Below are 25359 nucleotides of genomic sequence, written 5' to 3'. Positions count from 1 at the left end.
TAAATATTATATATATATATATATATATATATATATAAACGCGAATCTTTCAAGGAGACTCATCTCCTCTATTGTTTATATTGTCATTGATCCCCTTAACTAGAATTGTAAATAAAACTGCTCATGGTTATCAAACTGCACAAAAGACTGCAACGACATCTCACCATTTATACATGGACGATCTGAAGTTGTATGCAAAATCAGAGAATGAACTTGTATCGTTGCTAAACACTGTGCACATATTCAGTCAAGCTACATCAATGGATTTGGCTTAGACAAATGTGCAATTGCTGGAATAACAAGAGGAAAGTTTGAAGATATGAACGAAATCGAGCTACTCAATGGTGAAATAATCAAAGCAATAAAATTCGAAGACAGCTACAAATATTTGGGAATTTTAGAAGCATCACAAATTCTGCACAATAAGATCAAAGAAAGAACAAGAGCAGAATACATAAGACGATTAAGAAAACTCCTTAAGTCAATGCTTAATGCTGGAAATTGGATAAAAGCAATTAATTCCTGGACCATACCTGTTCTGAGATATTCAGCAGGCATTGATGAATGGACCCAGCTAGAGATGGAAGATTTAGATCGAAAAACTCGAAAATTAATGACAATGCACCATGCCCTCAATCCTCACAGTGACATTGATAGGCTATATCTATCACTCAAAAAAGGAGGTAAGGGATTATTATAAGTGAAGCAAGTTATTGAAGAAGAAAAACGAAATATAAATGATTATCTGCAGCAAACAACGGAAAAAATTTCTAATTGAGGTAAGGAAAGAGGGTTTATTTAAACCCATGGAGACAAAATTGGAATATAAAACCAAACAAGTAAAAGTTAGAACCAAAAGATGGAAAAATAAGGCATTGCATGGAAAATACCTTCACAGCATAGAGGACAGCGCTGACAGCAACTTGACCTGGCAATGGTTGAGAAATGGAGCACTGAAGAAAGAAACAGAATTGGTAATTTTTGCAGCACAAGAACAAGCCATTAAAACCAACGTTATGAAGGTAAAAATACAAAAATTCAAGAAGACAGTAAATGTAGATTGTGCAAAGAAAAGGAAGAAATGGTAGACCACATTATAAGTGGATGCAGCAAAATCGCTTTGTGTGCGATAACGTAGCTAAGATAATCCACTGGCATTCATGTAAAAAGTATTGGTTTGAAGTATCTAAAGACTATTGGAAGCATAAAATTCACCAGAAAGTGGTTGAGAATGAAAAAGCTAAAATACTCTAGGATTTCAAAATCCAGACTGACAAATCTTGGAATGCAATACACCCGATATTACAGTGGTTGAAAAAAGTGAAAACAAGGGTGTTACGTTTATCGAAATATCAGTACCAGGAGATAGTCGGATTGACAATAAAGAAAATGAAAATATTACAAAATATCGCGATTTGCAAATCGAAATTGAACGAATCTGGCAAAAGAAAACGAAAGTTGTTCCCATAATAATAGGTGCTTTAGGCGCCATCCCTAAAATATTGAAAAAACATCTATATATATATATATATTCATTTTTCTAAATTAACTGACTTAAAACCCGAGAATTATAACACAATGACATTTATTTGAAAAGACGCAACGTTTCGTCAAGAATGACTTCATCAGGCGATAAGAACATAGAAAGATATTAAAAGACACTGAAATTAACTTTGACACACTCTTAAGCTATACAATTATAAAGCCATAATATTCGACTGTAAATTTATAATTGTATTATAAATTACTCTAAGGCTATACAGTTTATAATTGTATAGCTTCAGAGTGTGTCAATGTTAATTTCAGTGTCTTTTAATATCTTTCTATGTTCTTATCGCCTGATGAAGTCATTCTTGAAGAAACATGTTGCGTTTTTTCAAATAAATGTCATTGTGTTATAATTGTCGGATTTTAAGTCAGTTAATTTAGAAAAATGAACATATCCCAACCCCGAGTTAATAGTACTAATCATATATATATATAAAGGTTTTAATACATAAACACTACTAGTTTCGGCCTGTAACAGCCTTCAACAGGTGACTTTATAAAAGAAAGAAAAAAGAAAAAACACTAAACATTGATGGTTAAAAGACTATGAACAACATAGAGTCTCTATACATAATTAGTATGAAAACGTTGTAGTTGTATTTAAAGCTCTTCTTTCGTTTGTTGCACTGTTGGGAGAGTGCGTGCTTGCAGCATCACGTGAAAGCCAGTACATGATTACAGCTGAGTGACTATGTTGGAGGTTGTATCTCAAGTTATCATTTAGATGAACAGGATTGAAGATGATTTATCTAGATTCCACGATTTATCTCTCAAGTTCATGATTGCAACGGAAGATGTTAGTAGATTTTTCCCAGAAGATTTTGTGACTTTGGTTTTGATCATTAGGATTAGCCAAGAAAATGATATGACTTGATAATGCACTGGCTCGCTGTCTCTTGTAAGTAATGTCCCTCATGTGTTCTTCCATACGCAATTCGATAGAGTTGTATGTCTGGCCAAAATAAGGAATATCATAATCACACAATATATTATATACACCAGGGTATTTGAGTTGACGATGACAAGATTTTGGATGGCTTATTAAGAGACGGATCTTTGGAAGTGGAGTGAACAAAGTTCTGATATTGTATTTTCTTAGAACCTTTGCTAATTTATGTGAAACTGTACTTATGTAAGGAATATATATATTGCCTTTGAAGCTATTTGTTTCTTCTGAGTGATGTCTAGGAGGATTAAGAAGGAATTTTTCAATGATTCTCTTGGAATATCCATTAACTTAAAGAAGTTTTCAGATAGTTTATTTCGGTAAGAAGTTCATTTGGGTCATTGAGAAGAGAACGGGCTTTATATCCCAAGCTGGAAATTATTCCAAGCTTATGAGGGGGAAATGATGGGACTGACTATGCAGATATCGATTGGTAGGTGTAGGCTTTCTATATATCGATATTTTGAGTTTACCAGAAGAGCGAGTCAGTTTCCTGTCTCTCTCTCTCTCTCTCTCTCTCTCCACGCTATCTCCCAACAATGCAACAAACGAAAGAACAGTTTTAAATCAGAGGATATGACTTTTTCAAGTCATATCCTCTTCTCGGCTAATCCTAATGATGATAACCAAAGTCACAGTCTACTGGAAAAATTTACAAACATCTTCCGTTGGAGTGACGAAATAGAGAGAAAAATTGTGGAATCGAGAGAAATCATCTTCAATCCTGTTCATCTAAATAACAACTTAAGCTACAACCTCCCGGATAGTCATTCAGCTGTAATCATGTACTGGCGTTCACGTGATGCAGCAAGCACGCACTCTCCCAACAATGCAACAAACAAAAGAACAGTTTTAAATCAAACTACAATGTTTTCATATATATATATATATATATATATATATATATATATATATATATATATATATTTAGTTTTATGAAAAAAAATTGAATGACTAGAACCGAGATTTAATTAAAAAGGGGTTTTAATATAAACACACTACTAGTTTCGGCCTGTAACAGCCTTCTTCAGGTGACATTATAAAAGAAAAAACACTAAACATCGAGGATTAAAAGACTAGGAACAACATAGACAGTTTATACATAATTAGCATTAAAACGTTGTAGTTGTATTTGAAGCTGTTCTTTCATTTGTTGCATTGTTGGGAGAGTGCGTGCTTGCTGCATCACGTGAACGCCAGTACATGATTACAGCTGAATGACTATCCGGGAGGTTGTAGCTTAAGTTGTTATTTAGATGAACAGGATTGAAGATGATTTCTCTCGATTCCACAATTTTTCTCTCTATTTCGTCACTGCAACGGAAGATGTTTGTAGATTTTTCCAGCAGACTTTGTGACTTTGGTTATCATCATTAGGATTAGCCGAGAAGAGGATATGACTTGATAATGCACTTGCTCGAGGTCTCTTGTAAGTAATGTCTCTCATGTGTTCTTCCATACCCATTTCGACAGATTTGTCTGTCTGCCCGAAATAAGGAATATCGCAGTCACATAATATTTTATATACACCAGGGAATTTGAGTTGATGATGACAAGGTTTTGGGTGGCTAATTAAGGAACGGATCTTTGGAAGTGGAGTGAACAAGGTTCTGATATTGTATTTTTTTAGAACTTTTGCTAATTTATGTGAAACAGTACTTATGTAAAGAATAGATATATTGCTTTTGAATCTATTTGTTTCTTCTGAGTGATGTCTGGGATGATTAAGAAGGAATTTGTTAATGATTTTCTTGGAATATCCATTAACTTCGAAAGAAGTTTTCAGATGGTTTATTTCTGTAACCAGTTCATTTGGATCATCAAGAAGAGAACGGGCTCTATGTCCTAAGGCGGAAATTATTCCAAGCTTATGAGGAGGGAAATGATGGGATTGACTGTGCAGATATCTGTTGGTATGTGTGGGTTTTCTATATATCGATATTTTTAGTTTACCAGCAGAAGAGCGAGTCAGTTTGATATCAAGAAAAGGCAAGGAATTATCCGTTTCAAGCTCAGCAGTAAACTTAATACTTTGATGTCGGCTATTGAGATGTTCGAGGAAAACCATAAGGGATTCATGTCCATGGCTCCAAACAATGAAGACATCATCCACATAACGTTTCCAAAATTTAGGTGTTAAAATAAAGGAAGAGATAGCCTTGGTTTGAAAATCTTCTAAGTAAATATTTGCAAGAACAGGAGATAAAGGATTACCCATAGCCAGTCCATGATTTTGTTTGTATATATTATCTTGAAATTTGAAGTAACCGGACCTGATGCAATGTGTAAGCAAGGCTAACATTTTTTTGGATAACTTGTCCTTGAGTAATGTTAGGACTTCATCTGTTGGGACATTAGTGAACAAAGAAGTTATGTCCAAGCTAGCCATGATGTCATTTTCATCAACTGTAATATCCTTGATGTATGTAACAAATTCTGTAGTGTTCTTGATAAAGGAAGGTAATTTCCCTGAAAAACTTTTGAGGTATTTCGCAAGGTATTTTGAAAGATTCTATGTAGGAGAATCGATACATTCTGCAATTGGGCGTAATGGGGTGTTCTCTTTATGGATTTTAGGAACACCATATATGCGAGGAATTAACAGATGGAGAGAGCGTAGAGATAATATATACAAATTTCAAGATAATATATACAAACAAAATCATGGACTGGCTATTGGTAATCCTTTATCTCCTGTTCTTGCAAATATTTACTTAGAAGATTTTGAAACCAAGGCTATCTCTTCCTTTATTTTAACACCTAAAGTTTGGAAACGTTATGTGGATGATGTCTTCATTGTTTGGAGCCATGGACATGAATCCCTTATGGTTTTCCTCGAACATCTCAATAGCCGACATCAAAGTATTAAGTTTACTGCTGAGCTTGAAACGGATAATTCCTTGCCTTTTCTTGATGTCAAACTGACTCGTTCTTCTGCTGGTAAACTAAAAATATCGATATATAGAAAACCCACACATACCAACAGATATCTGCACAGTCAATCCCATCATTTCCCTCCTCATAAGCTTGGAATAAGTTCTGCCTTGGGACATAGAGCCTGTTCTCTTCTTGATGATCCAAATGAACTGCTTACAGAAATAAACCATCTGAAAACTTCTTTCGAAGTTAATGGACATTCCAAGAAAATCATTAACAAATTCCTTCTTAATCCTCCCAGACATCACTCAGAAGAAACAAATAGATTCAAAAGCAATATATCTATTCTTTACATAAGTACTGTTTCACATAAATTAGCAAAAGTTCTAAAAAAATACAATATCAGAACCTTGTTCACTCCACTTCCAAAGATCCGTTCCTTAATTAGCCACCCAAAACCTTGTCATCATCAACTCAAATACCCTGGCGTATATAAAATATTATGTGACTGCGATATTCCTTATTTCGGGCAGACAGACAAATCTGTCGAAATGCGTATGGAAGAACACATGAGAGACATTACTTACAAGAGACCTCGAGCAAGTGCATTATCAAGTCATATCCTCTTCTCGGCTAATCCTAATGATGATAACCAAAGTCACAAAGTCTGCTGGAAAAATCTACAAACATCTTCCGTTGCAGTGACGAAATAGAGAGAAAAATTGTGGAATCGAGTGAAATCATCTTCAATCCTGTTCATCTAAATAACAACTTAAGCTACAACCTCCGGATAGTCATTCAGCTGTAATCATGTACTGGCGTTCACGTGATGCAGCAAGCACGCACTCTCCCAACAATGCAACAAATGAAAGAACAGCTTCAAATACAACTACAACGTTTTCATGCTAATTATGTATAAAGAATGTCTATGTTGTTCATAGTCTTTTAACCCTCAATGTTTAGTGTTTTTTCTTTTATAATGTCACCTGAAGAAGGCTGTTACAGGCCGAAACTAGTAGTGTGTTTATATTAAAACCCTTTTTAATTAAATTTTGGTTCTAGTCATTCAATTTTTTGTCATAAAACTATGTATGTTAACCGAGTCAATGATCATTCTGTCATATATATATATATATATATATGAAGGTTTAATGATTATTACCGAGAGAAAAGATGACAAGATATATCCTCAGGTATCATAATATATATCTTGTCATCTTTTCTCTCGGTAATAGTCATTAAACCTTTTTTTTTTTTTTTATAAAATTCCAACCGAGTATAAATGAATTTCGAAAAAAAAAAAAAAAATATATATATATATATATATGATGATTAGTACTATTAACTCGGGGTTGGGATATGTTCATTTTTCTAAATTAACTGACTTAAATCCCGAGAATTATAACACAATGTTGACGAAACATGTTGCGTTTTTACAAATAAATGTCATTGTGTTATAATTCTCGGGTTTTGAGTCAGTTAATTTACAAAAATAAATATATATATATATATATATATATATATATATATATATATGGCAGAATGATCAGAATGATCATTGACTCGGTTAACATGCATAGTTTTATGAAAAAAATTGAATGACTAGAACCGAGATTTAATTAAAAAGGTTTTAATATAAACACACTACTAGTTTCGGCCTGTAACAGTCTTCTTCAGGTGACATTATAAAAGAAAAAACACTAAACATTGAGGGTTAAAAGACTATGAACAACATAGACAGTCTTTATACATTATTAGCATGAAAACGTTGTAGTTGTATTTGAAGCTGTTCTTTCATTTGTTGCATTGTTGGGAGAGTGCGTGCTTGCTGCATCACGTGGACGCCAGTACATGATTACAGCTGAATGACTATCTGGGAGGTTGTAGCTTAAGTTGTTATTTAGATGAACAGGACTGAAGATGATTTCTCTCGATTCCACAATTTTTCTCTCTATTTCTTCACTGCAACGGAAGATGTTTGTAGATTTTTCCCAGCAGACTTTGTGACTTTGGTGATCATCATTAGGATTAACCGAGAAAAGGATAAGACTTGATAATGCACTTGCTCGCTGTCTCTTGTAAGTAATGTCTCTCATGTGTTCTTCCATACGCATTTCGACAGATTTGTCTGTCTGCCCGAAATAAGGAATATCGCAGTCACATAATATTTTATATACGTCAGGGTATTTGAGTTGATGATGACAAGGTTTTGGGTGGCTAATTAAGGAACGGATCTTTGGAAGTGGAGTGAACAAGGTTCTGATATTGTATTTTTTTAGAACTTTTGCTAATTTATGTGAAACAGTACTTATGTAAGGAATAGATATATTGCTTTTGAATCTATTTATATATTCAAAAATTATATATTTGAATCTATTTATATATCCATATATATATATATATATATATATATGGCAGAATGATCATTGACTCGGTTAACATACATAGTTTTATAAAAAAAAAAAAAAAAATTTGAATGACTAGAACCGAGATTTAATTAAAAAGGTTTTAATATAAACACACTACTAGTTTCGGCCTGTAACAGCCTTCTTCAGGTGACATTATAAAAGGAAAAAACACTAAACATTGAGGGTTAAAAGACTATGAACAACATAGACATTCTTTATACGTAATTAGCATGAAAACGTTGTAGTTGTATTTGAAGCTGTTCTTTCATTTGTTGCATTGTTGGCAGAGTGCGTGCTTGCTGCATCAATCTCGGTTCTAGTCATTCAAATATTTTTTTTCATAAAAAAAAAAAAAATATATATATATATATATATATATATATATATAGACATTTCTACGTATATACGTATGTATATGTCTAAATGTCTATATGTATATATACATATATAATGTTAAAGATACAGCTATTTTAAACCTGGTTTTACTCCATTTCCCAAGTAAGCAAACAGACAAACAAGTCAAGTTAGTGCCTGCAAGTGTTGCAAGTCTGGCTGATCCTGCACGTAGTGCAAGACCTGGTATCTTTATCATTTATTATACCCAAGGTAAAATACTTTCTACATACATATATATAAATACATATAGACATTTGATCCTAACAAGCTTTATAATGATAGGTGGTAGCAATGCTCCATCCTTCAAACTTTTACTTGTGAAATGCAGATATTAATGATCTAAAGCATTTTAGTTAAGAGCACGACAGATTCATACAAGTGCTGCCGTCTAGTAATCCTAAACACTAAAATTGGTAAGATTAGCTGTAATACACTGGTGTACAAAAGCTAAGAACGAAAAACTAAATTTGCACCAGTATACGAAAAACGTTCACGACTACAGCCAAACCTCGACATAAATTTATTGCCAGCAAACTAATAAATTATATAACACAAACCGTGTGTCATAAATTTCGTCCAAATCAAATTGCAATACGTTTTTACAAAAGGAAACACATTTCCTAAGGACGTAGTTAAGGAATTAATGTACAGTATTTACAGAGAAAAATGCAGAGAGAAAGTTCAACATGGAATATAACACCCATAACAGCGATGCACCTCTCACAACGTTCTACTAAGCTTAGCACCAAGTGATTCAGGTATTCTTCAGGCAAACTGGCCCACTCCTCCTTGAGATCAAAGAGAAAACCTTGTTTGTTTTCTGGAGGGGGGGATTTCTTGCAGCAATGAGGCAATGAGTCTCCCTATTGCGTCCTACATGTCTTCTATCAGAATGAGATCTGAGAAGCGTGGTGGCTACCAGATTTCATTAATATAGCCTTTTATATTGAGTCTTCTTATTATACAGGGTGGTCATAAATTAACTTTCCCTCTTTGGAGGTATCTGTAGCTAAACCTAATACACGGAATCAGACCACATTTTATATTGAGATTTTCGAAGGCATGGGGAGATGAATTCTGCGAAAAAAAGATTTAGTACCAAAATCATCGATAGGGGAAATTTTGGCGCTGACGGAGACGAAAGCAGTCAAATATTTGCAGTAAACTCTGGTAAAAAGGATTATGCAAATTTTGCTGTGCGTACATAACAGCAGCGCCACCAATTCCACTTAAAAAGGGATTGGGAACGTTCAGGCAGTTATTCAAATGACCGACGAATTGTGCTCAATTTGCACAATTCGTCGGTCATTTTAAAGCATGCTGAGGCTCTTCCTTGCCTCAGCATGCTTTACTTGTTAAGTTGTTTTACCTTAAACAGTGCAATGCCATAGCGGCCATTTGGGAATTTAGAAGGCTTCATAACCTGCTTACAGTTCCTATGTCAGCTGTAGCACTGAGAGCTATGATTAAGAAGTTTGATGAAACTGGATCACTAGGAGTTACCTGGCAGAGGACGGAAAGAAGTGCAAGAAGAGACAGCAACAGACGTTGCTACTGCGATGTTCGACGACACGAGGACAAGTACTGGTCCAAGCACTCGTGCCATTGCTCGCAAACGTCATGTGGCTTATGGTACAGTCTGGAAAATCTTACAAAAAATGCTTCACTTCTATCCGTATAACTTCAGTCGTATGCAAGCACTAACTACGGCAGATTGTGATATGCGCATGATCTTTGCGCTAATGTTTATTTCTCGAATGGAGGGCGACAATGACTGGCCTTGGAGAATATTGTGGGGTGATGAGGCTCATTTTTATCTGAATGGGTCGGTCAACACTCACAATTGCAGAATTTGGGCATCTGAACATCCTGAAGCGATCTAGCAAGTACCACTGCATAGCTGTAGAGCATGTCATACTCCGGATGCAGTTTGTTGTACACAAGAGCACATTGAAAATCTTGCTGGTCATCTAATACCATACCGTGCACTTGATCAATGATTTCTGGTGTTGTAACACTTTTTGGAAGTTCTTCAGGTGGATCATCTTCAAGGCTGGTATGGCACCGTTTAAACTCGGCCGTCCATTTCTTAATTGCAAAAAAGAAGGAGAAGACTGCCCATAAACTTTTATGAACTTCGAAAGAATTTCTTTTGGCATTAAACCTTCTTTTAGAAAGAATTTTTATAACCTCATAATACTCAATTTTATCGAATTCAAGGGATACAAACAACAGTTTTGCTTCAGACAGCTGTATGTAACGAACCACTTGATAGAATGACTTGCAATGTCACGTGGATGCTTATGACAGTTGTATCAACTTAGAAAAAACATCTTGCCAATAATGTTGCCATCTATGGTCGAGGCCGAAAACATTTCAGACCACCCTCGTATGTGCGAAATACTTGCATCGGTGCGTGTTCTAGGGAGCTATTTGAGAATGCTGATGGTCACCAATCATGAATTGTGTTGATAACAATGGGAAAAACAAAGCAGATCTTGCAATTCAATAAAAGGCTTATTGACTCCCTCCAGCCAGACAGGCAATCAAACCTGTCTGGCTCGAACCACGATTTGAAAACAGCTACGCTGACTTCTTTCTGAAAAGATGAGATATCGTGGCTGTTAAATCAGTGGGAAAATAACTCGGTTTGTTGTCTAAGATGAGTAACTATGGTCCTAAAATAGTCTGTGGAAAACGAGACTGCTGTCGCCTGAGAAGGCTTGTATGATCAAACAGATCTTCCTGTGTGTAGAAATTGGCTGAAGCATTTAACAAAGGCTGTTCCCTACCCATATCTCAGGGAATTATTTGCAGGGAATTGAAGAGTATTCCTATACAGAAACCACTGTATTAAATAAAAGTTTCCAATTCAGTGGCTAGTATATGTACTTTAAAACCAGTAACAACTGTAATATTAAAAATAAATAAATAAACAGCAACAGATCCAATGCGCAAATGCAGAAAAACTGGCACTGTCAAATGACGCTCGCTCCTAGCTCTCCCTCATTATGGCTAAGCTAAGGCAGTTGAGCATAACTTCTTCCCTTCCTTGCTTCCATCTCTCTCGCTCTCTCTCTATCTCTCTCATACACACGCATTACTGTTGATTTTAGTAATATTACTTAAAGTTAAGGCAGACCTCTTGGATTATATTCGACCAGCACAAAAGCAAACCTTCATCTTTGTAGACTGAAAAAGGAGAATAAAAGTCTCATATCAAACTATTGTCAGATTTCTTCATCTCAAAACTCTGAAAAGTGAGCAGGTCACTAATGTTCAAATTGTTCACTACATTGAGGCCTGCTAAACAGCCAGTGATCGCCAATATCCATTTCCAGGGCCGTACTTACACCTTTCCCTAGTCGGGCGGAGGCTGAGCTGAAGGCGATAGAGTGTTCATGGATCCTTCCCTCATTTTTTGAGGCACCTTAAATTGGCCCTATTTTTTGGGACTGCCAGCTAGAGTCTAATACGCCTGTTGCATGAGTAAGGCAGTACCAATTTCGTTGATGTGAAGTTATATGCCTCTATATACAAGTAGCCTAGTTGTGAATGTACTTCACATGCAAATGTACCAATTTATGGTTATTTTCTATATTTTGGGTATCTCAGTACGTATTGCTCTGTAGCACTTCCAGATTCAAGCGTAAGCAAGGGTTTGCTTGGATCCGCCGAAACTTTAAGTTTCTATATTCGGCACGAAACTCTTGTAGTTTCTCTATTTGGCTTTGAAATAATGTTGGATTCAATATCCACTTAATTTGAATAATTTTGCATCGCCGAAGTGAAGCCGTTTGGCACTCTTTTTTTCAGTAATTCTTGGTGCCTTTTGTGATGTGATGTGACATCTTTTTTGGCAACTCGTATGGTAAAGTATAAGTTCTGCATCACTTCAACCTGAGCATTTACATCTTGGTCTGGCTCCCATTGACGAGACCTCAACAAAGATCGAAACCGATCTGGGTAGGGGACTGCCCCCATAACATCATACATGTCCGCTAGGAGATGAGTTTTACATTATGGGAAATACTAAGGATAGTGATCACAGCTTAACCACCTTTACTACGAGTTTCCCCTGTCACGAAAGGTTTGCTTATGCTTGGATCCGCCGAAACTTTTATAGTTTCTATATTCGGCACGAAACTCTTGTAGTTTCTATATTCGGCACGAAACTCTTGTAGTTTCTCTATTCGGCTTTGAAATAATGTTGGATTCAATATCCACTTAATTTGAATAATTTTGCACCGTCGAAGTGAAACCTTTTGGCTTTCTTTTTTCAGTCATTTTTATACGTTAATCTTCAAATCGTTCCAGAAAAGTTCCCCTCTGCTTCCGGATTTTTAAACGTCATGGATGAACGTGGTCTGTTAGTTGCTTTTTAGAGAAAACGAAACTATGAGGTTTTTCTTCAGACGATATTAGAAAATGCTATAATGGTATATAGCCTACACTTCCAAAGACGTTATCAAAATAAGCAATTATTATTATTAATTTGAAATACTTAACATGCTTATGCTCACAACAGTATAACAGAAAACCGTAATAAGTTAGAAATGTACTGCGTAAGTGGCCAAGATGTGCAGGTGGCTACACTATTTGTCTCTATCTGTTATATAAGATCTTAGCATATGATTTACAATGTTATCAGTTGTCTTGTTGTGGTTGGGAAATAAGGAAATTCTAGTATTTTTTTTTTCCCCACTAAACTTTAGGATTGTATATATATTTTTTATATATATTTTTTTTGCATTAAGTACATTGTTTAATATGGCTTTTTGTTTATGGTCAGGAGGCGAAGCATATAAAGATCATTTTGAGCCAGGTAATTAATGTAATGAAAATTTAAAATTTTTATTATTCATGACCTTGGAGTTAAGATACTCGTCATGGGAGTTCCATCTTAAACAATATGAGGGCTTTTTTTTTTTAATAAGGATTTCGTGGCCAGTCAACACCTAAAAGAATGCAGTTTTCAGGGTTCGATAGCTTTACACACACGCACAAATTAAAAATGAAGTTGCGACGGCGTTTTTTTGTGGTTCTTTAATGAATTTCTTGATAGGGAATGGTTGAAACTTGCAACACAGCCGTGCTTCTAGCTAGGCTTTTAAATATAAACAGAACATTTTCCTCTTGTGAATATTATGTAACTAATTAAAGATATGCAAGAAAAATATGCTTGGAATGAAATATTTCTTTTTTATTAATCTTATAAAATCCTTTAAGTAACATAAATGTATCTATCATATCCCTACTTTTTTTTTTTTTTAACCCTCCCAGCCAACTTTTGCAACCCACATATCCTACTACTGAGGCACTAGCGGCAACCAAGTTTATGTTTTGTCCTATTGGCCTCCATCTCATACCATTTTAACCCAGAAGAATTGCTAGCTGCACAACTGACTCCTACTCTTGTTGGTTGTAATTCATCTATTATCATATTCTTGATAAATCCTTTATCCAAGCATAAGCAAAGTGTGCATGTGAAGATCTTCATGACTAGGCTACTGTTATATGGAAGTTGTTGACTTCACATTCCTTGCCTTAGTATTCCATAATGCACAGCATACTGCCTTTCAGGTATACATATTATGGTATACTAAGGGCAAATGATTAAACAAGTATATGATTTCTTGTGCAGATACTAAAGAAAACATAAAATTAAACACCGAATTGAAATTAGAAGAATTTCCAAATTTCTACACAGAATTGTGGACAGATAAATATTTTAAAAAAGACAACTGGCAAACATTTAATTAAAATGAAAATGAAATAACTAAAGAAGAATTAGAAATCAGCCTGAAAGAAACAAGAAATGGAAAATCACCTGGAGAAGATAAACTAGGTTCAGAACTATATAAATATGCATGAACAAGATTCAAAGAAAGACTCCTATTATTTTTAAATAAAATTTATACACCTGGTAACCCCTAATAGAATGGAAAAAAGGAATTGTGATTCCTATCTTTAAAAAAGATAATAGAGATGACCCTAAAAACTATAGAGGAATAATTATGCTAAATTTATGTTACAAAATATATAGCAGAATATTAAATAGCAAACTAATGAAATATTCCAAAAACTTTATTTTAGAAGTACAGAATGGATTTAGAAAAGGATGATCATGTATAGACCCAGCCTTTTGCCTAAAATTAATAATAGAGAAAAGAAGAGAATACAATTTAGAAACACATATTGCCTTTATTGACTTTGAAAAAGCATTTGACAAAGTTAAAAGAAGCATTTTATTTAACATATTAAAAGAAAGACAAATACCAAATAATATCCTAAAAGCTATCACAAGTATATATGAAAATAATCAAATACAAATAAGATTAAATCATGAGCTATCATATATGGAGGATAAACCAAGGTGTCTGACAGGGATGCCCCATTCTCAGCAACTCCCTTTAATATTTACATAAATGAAATAACAATAAAATGGAATAAAAATTTCCATCAGGGTATTAAATTTTCTCCTACTGTGAACTTAAACACGCTCCTTTTTGCCGACGACCAAATAATTTTAAATTCTGAAGATAACGTACAGAAACCAATTTAAATCTAAATGAGATAGCCAAAGATTATGGTATGATGATATCAACAGAAAAATCAAAAACTATGGCCTTTAAAGGACAAGATCCAGTAAAAACTAAAATAGTAATAGATAACAAGATCTTAGAACAGGTGAATTCATTTAACTACCTAGGATGTATGATCACATAATCAAATGAAAAAGATATAAACCTAAAAATTGCAAAATATTTAAAAATAACAGGTAATTAACTATATTTAAACCAAACCTAGTTCAAAAACAAACCAGACTAGAAGTATACAATACATTAGCCCTACAAGTCTTATTGTATGGAAGTGGAATCTGGACAATAAATCAAAAAGACAAACAAAGATTAATAATAGCAGAAATGAAGTTTATGAGAAAAACTGCAAAGTATACTCTATTTGATCACAAAAGAAACGAAGAAATTATGAAAGAATTAAACCAAGAATTAGTAATAGAAAAAATTAAAAAATATAAATATAAATGGATGGAACACGTTCAAAGAATGAAAACAGAAAGATTACCAAAACAGGCCTTAAAGTACAAGCCATTAGGAAAAAGACAGGACGTCCTCTTAAAAGATTCAATGATAACTTCTAAGCCCGGAACAGGCCATGTTAGGCCTAAATCTTTGATATGCATGATGATGATGATTTCTTGTCTATTATAATTTACTTTGTAACCAAGCAGGCAGGGGAAAAAAACTTGCAATAAATTATCTCTGATCCAGAGTATTTTAATAAAATAGTGACACACCATTTTACTACCTGTCAATGGAAAATATGACTTCTATGTTGTCTAACATCACCATCTTTCTGGTTATAGTCCCCACTGAGTCATCAAAAGTCAAACCAGTGTGTGTAGTGACCTTTCAAATAATGTAGTGTTGCCTGAATGGAAGTGCTGCAGAAAATGGTTTACTAAGGCAGTTGATGTGAGTCATGAAGATATTACATGTGCAGACTTTGCTTACGCTTGGGTAAAGGATTAAACTACAATATAATTTGTCTATTGTAATTTCTGTGTAAACCAAGAAAAATAAGTTTCTATCTATTTACTTTTACAGAATTTAATGTTTAACAAGCCTTAAAGTACAAGCCATTAGGAAAAAGAAAACCAGGACATCCTCTTAAATGATTCAACGATGACTTCTAAGACCAGAACAGGCCATGCTAGGCCTAAATTCTTGATACGCATGATGATGATGATGAGAATTTAATGTTGATTTAACTTCATAGAAGACAAAACATCAATATCTTTTTTTTGCTTAGTGCGATCAGTGAAGACTTATAATAATGGATTATAACACCTGAATTGTTTTAATTTGTGTTGTAAAATTTATATTATCAATTTCTGATATGCACCCTCAGGCTACTTGACAGTACTACATGATTGAGTTTACATTAATCTATCAACAACTAAATTAGTTTTATTCCAAATTAGTCTCTTACTTGACAACACCCCAATACTGTTGTTTGCAACATTTTGGTATTCTAAGGCAATTCTGATTAAATCAGTCCACCTAGATCTTGATCTTTCTCTATGACTTTTTCTTGGCATCACATATCCATTTTGCTAACCTTTCCTCCTTCTCCATATGATGTTGTTATTATTAGTAGTAGTAGTATTCAGGCCTCCATGGAGTCAAAAGACTCATCGTATGATAAACTGTGTTTCCTAGGAAGGAAACGCAGTCTGTCATACAACTCGTTGAACTCATTGACCATTCTTGCTCTCACCACTCTATCAGGCAATGCATTCCACTGTCATGTTTATAATTATGATTTATGATAAATTATAAATCATTGTAAACATTATATGGGCATCTCCATAGAGTAAGAAGAGTCATCGCAGGATGCCTACACAACCATTATTCATGCAAGACAGTCATAAAATACACACAAAATATATGTAATTAATTATGCAGATATTTTGGTTTCTTTCTTAAACCATCCTCATTGTAATAGAAAGGTAAATATAATACTATTAGGATCTGAAATAGGTTTGTGTGTATAACTGCATTAAAAAAAAAAAAACCTGATAATTTCCCAAATAGGTTTAGGCAAAGGACCTTAACATTTAAAAAGTGTTAAGTTTCCCATCATCATAGGGCCTGTGACTGGTATTAGTTAGTGCGTGTTCAAGGCCAGATTTATGACATTTTTTTTTTTTTGGATTCACCATAGGATTGTGTTCAGAAATGTTGGGATGGATTGGCCTGTTTAAGTGAAGTAAAATAACTTGCAATTACATAGAATTAAATAGACTTGGCAAAGGTTGCATACCTTATCAATAGTAGATGGCAACAAAAAGAGCTGATTCGATTAATATGTTTAAATATATTTGAAATTTCTTAACAATACAAGAAGCATGTTTAGAAGTGTTCGCCTTATGGTAAGGATGGAAATTCTATGGGCGTTATATCTTCTTGTGGATGTAGGAGAAAAAAACAGCTGATTTTTTTTAATTTTTGGGTTATAGCCATTGATTGTTTAGTTGAAATTTCTGAAACAGTTTGGAAGAACAGACAACATGGGCTCTTCATAGTAGGCATCTCATACCAAATTCCTGAGTGGTGATGCATTGATATGTGATGAATATATCAACTTGGTGAAATATGGTTTGCAATAGCTAAAGTTGATATCTATTTTTCTTTTAAACTGGAATGGAACTATATCCTTTCAATAAGCAAGGATATAGTTTGATTCGATTCTGTTTGTAAGATAAACTTGAATTTGTGATGAGGGCCATTTATTTTTTGTAGGAAGGCATCTAATTCTTGACATGATTTATTCCAGATCACAAAAATGTCATCCATGTAATGAAGCCAAAGCTCTTTGGATCAGAAGTAGATTTTTTTTCCTCAAGATTTTCCAATTCTGCCATAGTTGGAAATTGGGGAGCCCATTCCAGTTCCTTCAGTTTGTGTGTAAAGCCTTCCATTCCAGCTGAAATAACTGGAGTTAATGAGAAAATTAAAGAAGTCCACAATGGTGAATGGAAATTTAGAAGATAAAAGTTCCAAAGAGTAATTTAGAGGAATGTTGAAGAATGAGGTAATGTTGAAACTGACCATTAAATTGGAAAAGTCGTTTCAAATCTAATTTTTGAATTAAAATTGAAGTATTCTTTATAGGGGAGAAAAGGAGAGAGAAGATTTGAGAGAAACTGAAATTTTGTAAGTAGAACTTTCTTTTACATTCAATCAGTCTCATACAATATTTACATACAAGTCAGTCACAAAGGATATCCAGGCTTGTGAAGGTCTAGGAAGACCATGAATCCTGAATGGTCATGCATGGTAGGTTCTAAGCTTTTGAACAGTATCTGGGTTAGGGGAGCAATATGTTATCTAATAAAAAAAAGTTAATATTTTATTAGATAATGTGATTCTTTTCCAACCCAGATACTGTTCAAAGGTAAAATCTATCATGTTTCTTCAACTGACAGTTGGTTGGATTCCTGCAGATATATAATTATGAACATGCTCGCATACCTATTTCAGATTCTAATAGTATTATAGTTACCTGACTATCACGACTGCACATGGAAACACATTCTCCATGTGCTTACATTGTTGTTTGAACTTCTCAATTCTGTTCTGTTACTGAAATGTTTGCATACTTAATTACAGTAGTTAAATATCTTTCTACCATGTTAATTTGCATTTTATGTTTCTTTTATTGATTCACTGTTAAAGCACTCACAGCTATTATTGGCAGTTCATTTGAGTCATTCACTGCTCTTCAAGCAAGAAATCTCCTTCTCATACGCTTACTAATCACACTTTTACATGTTTCAAGAGTGACTTCCCTTATTCCTTCCCTTCTCATCATCAGGTGTTGTGGTTAAGTTGTTGGAGAAGCTTGTGAGAACTAGGATCCAGAGTTGGGTAGACAGCAATGGTATAATCTTTGATGGACAGCATGGATTTGCTAAAGGGAGGTCATGTTTTAGTAATCTACTTACTTATTACAATAAAGTGACTGCTTCCTTGGACAGAGGAGAAGGATACACAGTAATATACTTGGATTTCGCAAAAGCTTTTGATAGAGTACCTCATGATAAGTTGACAGTCAAACTAGAGCAAATGGGGTTGGATATTAGATTAGTGCATTGGATTGGAGACTGGCTATCTGATAGGTATCAACAAGTTGTGTATGGGGGGTGCGATATCCAGGAAAAGGAAAGTCACTAGTGGAGTGCCTCAGGGGTCTGTTTTAGGGCCATTACTATTTAACTTGTATATTAATGATATTGGCGAAGATTTGGACGGAGATATTCAGTTGTTTGCAGATGATGCAAAGTTGGGACGAACCATAAAGAGTAGTGAAGATGTTATGGCCTTGCAAGAAGACTTGAATAAATTGAGTGATTGGGCAAGCAAATGGGGATGTGAGTTCAATGTTGCAAAATGTAAGGTTTTACAATTTGGAAAACAAAGATGGGATGCAGAATTTATGCTTGGTGAGAATATATTGTTGGAGGTAAAGGAAATAAGAGATCTGGGGGTGATGGTGGATAAGGATCTAAAATTTAGGGGACACATCGCCAAAATTGTGAAGACAACACAAAGACTTCTGGGAATGATGCGGAGGACACTGACGTGTAGAAGTAGGGAGATTCTTGTTCCATTGTATAAGGCTTTGATAACGCAAACACATGGACTATTGTGCCCAGATTTGGTCACCGAGTTTTCAGAAGGATGAAGAGATGTTGGAAAGGATCCAAAGGCAACTGACTAAGGTAGTTTCTGACCTCTGGAATGTTGAGTATGAGGAAAGATTGAGAACATGTAATTTGCAGAGTCTGGTGGAGAGAAGGAAGAGGGGAGATATGATAGAGACCTATAAGTTGGTAAGGGGTTGTTATAAGATTAATGGTGGAGAAGTTCTACAGAGAATAGTGGGAGATCAGGGGAGAACCAGAGGTCATCCCTGGAAACTGTATAAAGAGGGTGTGAGTAGGGGAGTGAGAGGCAGATTTTTTTTGTGCAGACTTGTGAATGATTGGAATGCCTTGCCTGAGAGTATGGTGTCTGCAAGGAGTTTGAGTGTGTTTAAGATACGGTATGATGAGATGTGTGTGATAAAAGGACCTCCCAGATGAGTCTTTGACTCCATGAGGTCTTGGGTAATAATAATAATAATAATAATGTATGATGAGAAGTCATACATCTATATATGACACGGTATGATGAGATGTGTGTGATAAAAGGACCTCCCAGATGAGTGTTTCACTCCATGAGGTCGTGGGGTAATAATGTATTGAAAAATTTCTTTTGTATCAAAGTTATACAGCCCCCTTTAGTAACATAAGTTTTTATCACATGTCCATTTTTCTGCCTGTTAACTAAATTTTGCAATCCACACACCTCAAATCTGTCATCATAAGGAGCATTCCAGAAACCTATCACCATCTTGGTCACTTGTTTCTTAATGTTCTCCATTACATCATCTCCCAAGAAACCCAGGTCACTAAATCTGTGTACATTAGTCAAGATGCAGCTGTATCATGCATATCCATTATAAAGGGGGATGACCTCTTTGTTTCTGCTGATCAATATGTACAACATTAATCCTTTGAGCTGTTTTACCAACTTTTGCAGTATGCCCTCTGTTCACCATCACTCTGAAATCCTTACTCATCTATTTTCTTCACTCCAGTAACATCAGTGTAATACACAGCATGTAACACTTCCCAAAAGTGCAACCTTACACTTTTCAACATTAAACTAACAACTCATATCCCTTGACCACACTGCAATTTATTTAAATCATCTCGTAAGATCTCTGCATCACCTTCATTAACTATTGTCCTTCCCAGTGTTGCATCATCAGCAACCAACTGAATACTTCCTCTCAGATCATTTATATCATTAATATTCAAATTAAATAATAGTATCTCTAGTAGAGAGCCATGATGCATTCCACTAGTATCTCCCTCTGCTGCATTGTCTCATCTACGAGGTCCGACATAAAAAAAAAAAACAAGACTGACACTATAGCTTGGGAATGAAGAGTGGTTGGGGAGAGACAAAGGGATGATTATAGAGCATGTTCTAACCTGTCATCGTGAGATAAGGCCCAACTCCATCGCTTTACTCAGTACGAGTGGACTCATGTTCAAATATAGACATTTTCTTACCCTCATTCAGAAAATGTTGGAGTGCATGAGTGAACAGTGAGTTAACATTTCACAAGAAACATTTCTTTCACAAGAAACTTGATAACTTGCAGAAACAGATACAAAGCAACAGAAACTTTTCAGTTATTTACTGAGGCTTACAGTGACGAGAGCATGTCTCATTCACGCGTTTTTGAATGGCACAAACGATTTTCGAAAGGTAGAGAAAGCGTGAAAGATAATCGCCCAGGCTGCCTATGCACACACACAGCAGTTACCTGTGGCAACATTAAAAAAGTGCAAGATGTGATTTGAAAAGACAGAAGGTTGGGTGTTTGAGCTGTAGCTGAGAAAGTTCATATGAACAGGGAAAGTGTTCGACGCATTTTAACAGAAGAATTGAATATGAAAAAAGGTTTGTGCAAAAATGTTTCCAAAAGTGTTGTCAGATAAACAAAAAGAATGTTGCAAGAAACTGTTTTTGGACCTTTTGCAATGCATTAAGGATGAACCAGATTTGTTGAATTCGGTAATTACTTGTGGTGAAACTTTGATATTTATGTATGATCTGGAAATTAAACAACGATCAATGCAATGAAACTCAGCAACATCTCCAAGACTAAAAAAAGCATGCATGAGTCATTCAAAGTTCAAGGCCATGTTGATTGTTATCTTCGATATCCCCGGTATTGTAATGGCAGAGTGGATTCCCAGCAGCCAGACGGTAAATCAGCAGTATTACCTTGAAGTCTTGACGAAATTGCATTAACGTGTGAGAAGGAAACGACCACAATTGTGTAGAAATGGTTGGATTTTGCACCAAGACAATGCACCAGCCCACAACGCTTTGTCTGTGAAGCAGTTTTTGGCTAATCACAGCATCACTGTGCTTGAGCATCCACCCTATTTGCTAGACCTAGCTCCTTGTGACTTCTACCTCTTCCCAAAGATCAAGTTGGTGCTCAAAGGAACCCATTTTTTGTCAGTAGAAGATGTGAAAGCAAAAATGATGGAGATCATAAACAGCCTTTCAGAAAATTATCTGCAGAATTATTTTGAACATTGGCAGCATTGTATTCAGCTGTGTGTCAACTCAGAAGGGAACTATTTTGAAGGAGATCATAGTTGATTTTCTCAATTTGTTAAATAAAAAGAAATACAGGCACAATCTCGTTTTTTCTGTGTCAGACATTATATATATATATATATATTTCCATGGATATTGCTCTATTGAATGGATCATTACCATTTTTCCACTTCTCTCTCTTATCTCTCTTCTCCTTTTATCAATTGCACCAATTCTTAAAATAGGCTGCAAGTGGTATCAGATTTCTATACTGGAATCCAAGCACAGTAAGATCCTAGATGTATATATATTTTGATATGATAATTCTCTTCAATTTCCAAAAACCAATCTTAACTTCCACAATAATTAAGTAAATTGAGTGTTCACACTTCTGTATACAAAATTTTTACAACAATAAACTTTAACAACAGAAAATCATCTTAAGATCTAAAACAAATAAATCTTATCTTATCTGTGCCCAAAATATGTCCCCTAAAAAGAGCAGCATCTATATTTGTTAAATTCAGCTGCACTTCATATAAAAGTTGACGTAACTTCTTTTATCTCTTTAGCAGAAACAATTCTTTGCATGGAAAATCTTCGTAACCATTGATTTCCTATTTACAGCAAGAGATGAGAGTTCAGACTTTTTTAATAAAATCCTAGATTTTAGATATTCTTCCATAAAATGCCTTCCAGAAAAGTCACATAAACACATTCCTATTTATGCAAAACTTTTCCCCTTATATAAAAGATTCCCGAGGAAAAGTAAGCCATTTAAAATTGAACTTACTATAGTTATTCTTGGAAACAGCTGTTAAAGCATTGCTGTTCTGATAGAACATTTAATACCTGACAAACGTTTCTCCTTCTGTATTGAGAAACTTCATTTATCAAGTTCCCAAATTCCTTTAATTTCTTACACAACTGTTATTCCAGTTACAGTTTATTAACATGGCAGCTAATAACTTTTAAAGCATCTTTCTTTATAAAGGATTAGTACTAATGGAACTTTCCTCTTTTTCCAAAAATTCTTTCATATCTTTATGTATTTCTAAGTTTCTTTCCACTCACTTATGCTCCAGCGTGCATTAACATTTTTGGTTTTTGCTTGGTCATGAAGTGAGAAACTGCTGCCATTATATGGTATACTGATGTGCTTTGCTTGAAAGCAATAAAATGTCACACTTTTAATTACTTTGAACTACTAACTTAAATTAATTCCCTTTGTTTTTATTTATTTGTATGGGGCTTGCCCCATTCCTCGAACATTCATTAGGACTGGTTGAGCCCTCCTAGTGAGGGATTAAGTATGTATTTTATGACTGCAGATCCCTGTTTGTGTGTGTGTGTGTGTGTGTGTGTGTGTTCATGGACCGGTTTGCCTGTTCTGAGAGACAAAAAACCCGAGTTTCTGAGTGAAAAACCTTCTACGTCTGTAAGAGACCAGCTAACTCACTTTAGTCAAAAGAAACCAAATAAAGGTTCCTCACAACATGGACGGAAATTGAACCCAGGTCTTTCCAGCCAAGGGGCTTCGTCTATATCAACTGAGCTAGGCTCTAATTCCCTTTGTTAAAAATGAACTTGCAATGTAATATGTAAACAGTGCACAACTACATATTAAAAAAAAAAAAAACAGTTGTGCAGTTCTCACAATATAAATGCACTAACAACCAAAATGGAGGTAATTTGAAATAAAATATTTAAGTTTACATTTATTTAATTAAAATATGTAGAACATCGATATTCATATATTGATGGTCTGCATCTCTAATCCTGTGCAAACACTGGTGGCTGCTGGTCAGCACCCATATACAGTTCAGCTCCAAACTTACTGAACCAAACTTCTTATCCTCTTTCATTATGTGTACCTCTGTTTAAGAGTCTTCTGCATACGTTTTCTGTAGTGATTACAACACACAGCTCTTCAAGAAACACATCAATCAACAAATTCCTTTCTTCTCTCTCTCTCACACACACACTCTCACTCACTCACTCATCACTTATGTCATAAGTCTTGGGACATCTTGTATGTGGGACTATTTTTAATCTTCCGAGATGCTAATTGGTCTGTAATTTGTTTATTTCTATCTTGGAATCTCCTTATATAATGGAACTATCCGGCCTTTCTTCTCCCTTGAATATTTCCAGAGCTGAGACTTAAACAGTTCGATCATAGAGAACTACTAGTTCTCCTGCACACAACACACATTGACATGACATCCAGTTCCACTGCTGCATTATGCATGTTGATATTTCTCAATGTGCTGAGCACTTTAGGTTTTTTCTACCTCATTTTTCACATTGGCCTCTGTCACATTGGCACCTGCAGTGAATATACACCTTGCAAAATGATCTCTTGATTATTTCTTCTGTTTGTGCCTGTATGCTTGTCAGTTATGATTTGTGCTCCGAAGATGCTGGGTAGAAAAGCTGCGAAATATTAGTGTGTTCAATTAATTTATCTTCAGCTCTCTTGACAATAGGAAATATTAAGAATAATCGATGCCTAAGCCTTTTTCTATGTATACTTTCCTATCATGTGCATTGATTAAAGTTATCCTTCCATGATCATTCTTCCTGTTATCCTCTATGTAGTGAAACTCTTAAATTTTTTTGGCCTTAGGTAATTTCCTATAATCTGATTTATCTCTCCTTAACATGCTACTCACTTTTCTTACCTGTCTTTGTATTCCTGATGGGAATCCGGCTCACCTTTTATTTTCTATTTCCTCCAAAATGTTTTCTTTACTGCAGCTCCTGCTTTATGATGCTATGCATCCATTTAATCCCCACTTGGTTTATCCTCCTGATCCTATGTATGCAGTCACACATTTTTCCTCAAACCAACTCTCACCATTTTATAGAGGAATATTTTAGAGTTAAGTTTAATTTATTTCATTTGATCCATTTACAAGAATTATCTGGCTAAACTGAATAGGAAACAGAGATATGTGACATACCTCTGTTTCCTATTCAGTGAACAATAGAGTACATACTTTGAAAACACTGGAGTTTGAACCTCCTCATAAGAACCTTTATATGGGCTTTTTTTGCTGAAATGTGAGTTAGCTGATAAATGTTGGTTTTTTCCACTTGGGAACTCAGATTTTTCATCTTCCCATACAATAAATTGGCTAGAGAACACATGCAGTTAGAAGACAAAAATACAATTAGTGAATAGTTGGGGTATTATGTATAGGTGGATTATGTAGTGAGTCTAGTTGGTTGAAGTGGAGTTGAATTGGTGTGTAAATGGTGGGTTGTATTGTATAGACTGCCCTCTTGTGATGAGTCTTTGGATATGGGAGCAGAGGAATATCATGTTTTTATATTTCTCCCGCATGAAAGGTTATTAGTGAACTTGTAGTACATTTTGCATCATGGGTTGGCTAAGGATTTTTTTTCTTATTTTTTTTTATAATTT

General features: G+C 34.9%; 1 protein-coding gene across 2 annotated transcripts in view; it reads left to right on the top strand.

Moving 5' to 3' along the window:
- The first annotated feature begins 12801 nt into the window (after positions 1-12801).
- The window catches only part of LOC150096496 (methionine-R-sulfoxide reductase B1-like), a 72723-nt gene continuing 60165 nt past the window's right edge, over positions 12802-25359 (top strand). Inside the window, exon 1 of one of the 2 annotated variants that reach the window (XM_090408227.1) lies at positions 12802-13000. In XM_090408227.1, the coding sequence (XP_090264353.1) occupies positions 12817-13000 (184 nt within the window). In that variant the 5' untranslated portion in view covers positions 12802-12816. The remainder of the gene's footprint in view (positions 13001-25359) is intronic. The other variant, XM_090408228.1, reaches the window with a different exon arrangement.

Source organism: Typopeltis vanoorti, chromosome 18 (assembly GCF_054136105.1).
Source record: "Typopeltis vanoorti isolate ZY-2024b chromosome 18, IOZ_Tvanoo_1.0, whole genome shotgun sequence".
Lineage (NCBI taxonomy): Eukaryota > Metazoa > Arthropoda > Arachnida > Uropygi > Thelyphonidae > Typopeltis > Typopeltis vanoorti.
The sequence above is the reverse complement of the archived record's forward strand: the minus strand, read 5'-3'. Positions and strand labels throughout refer to the sequence as shown.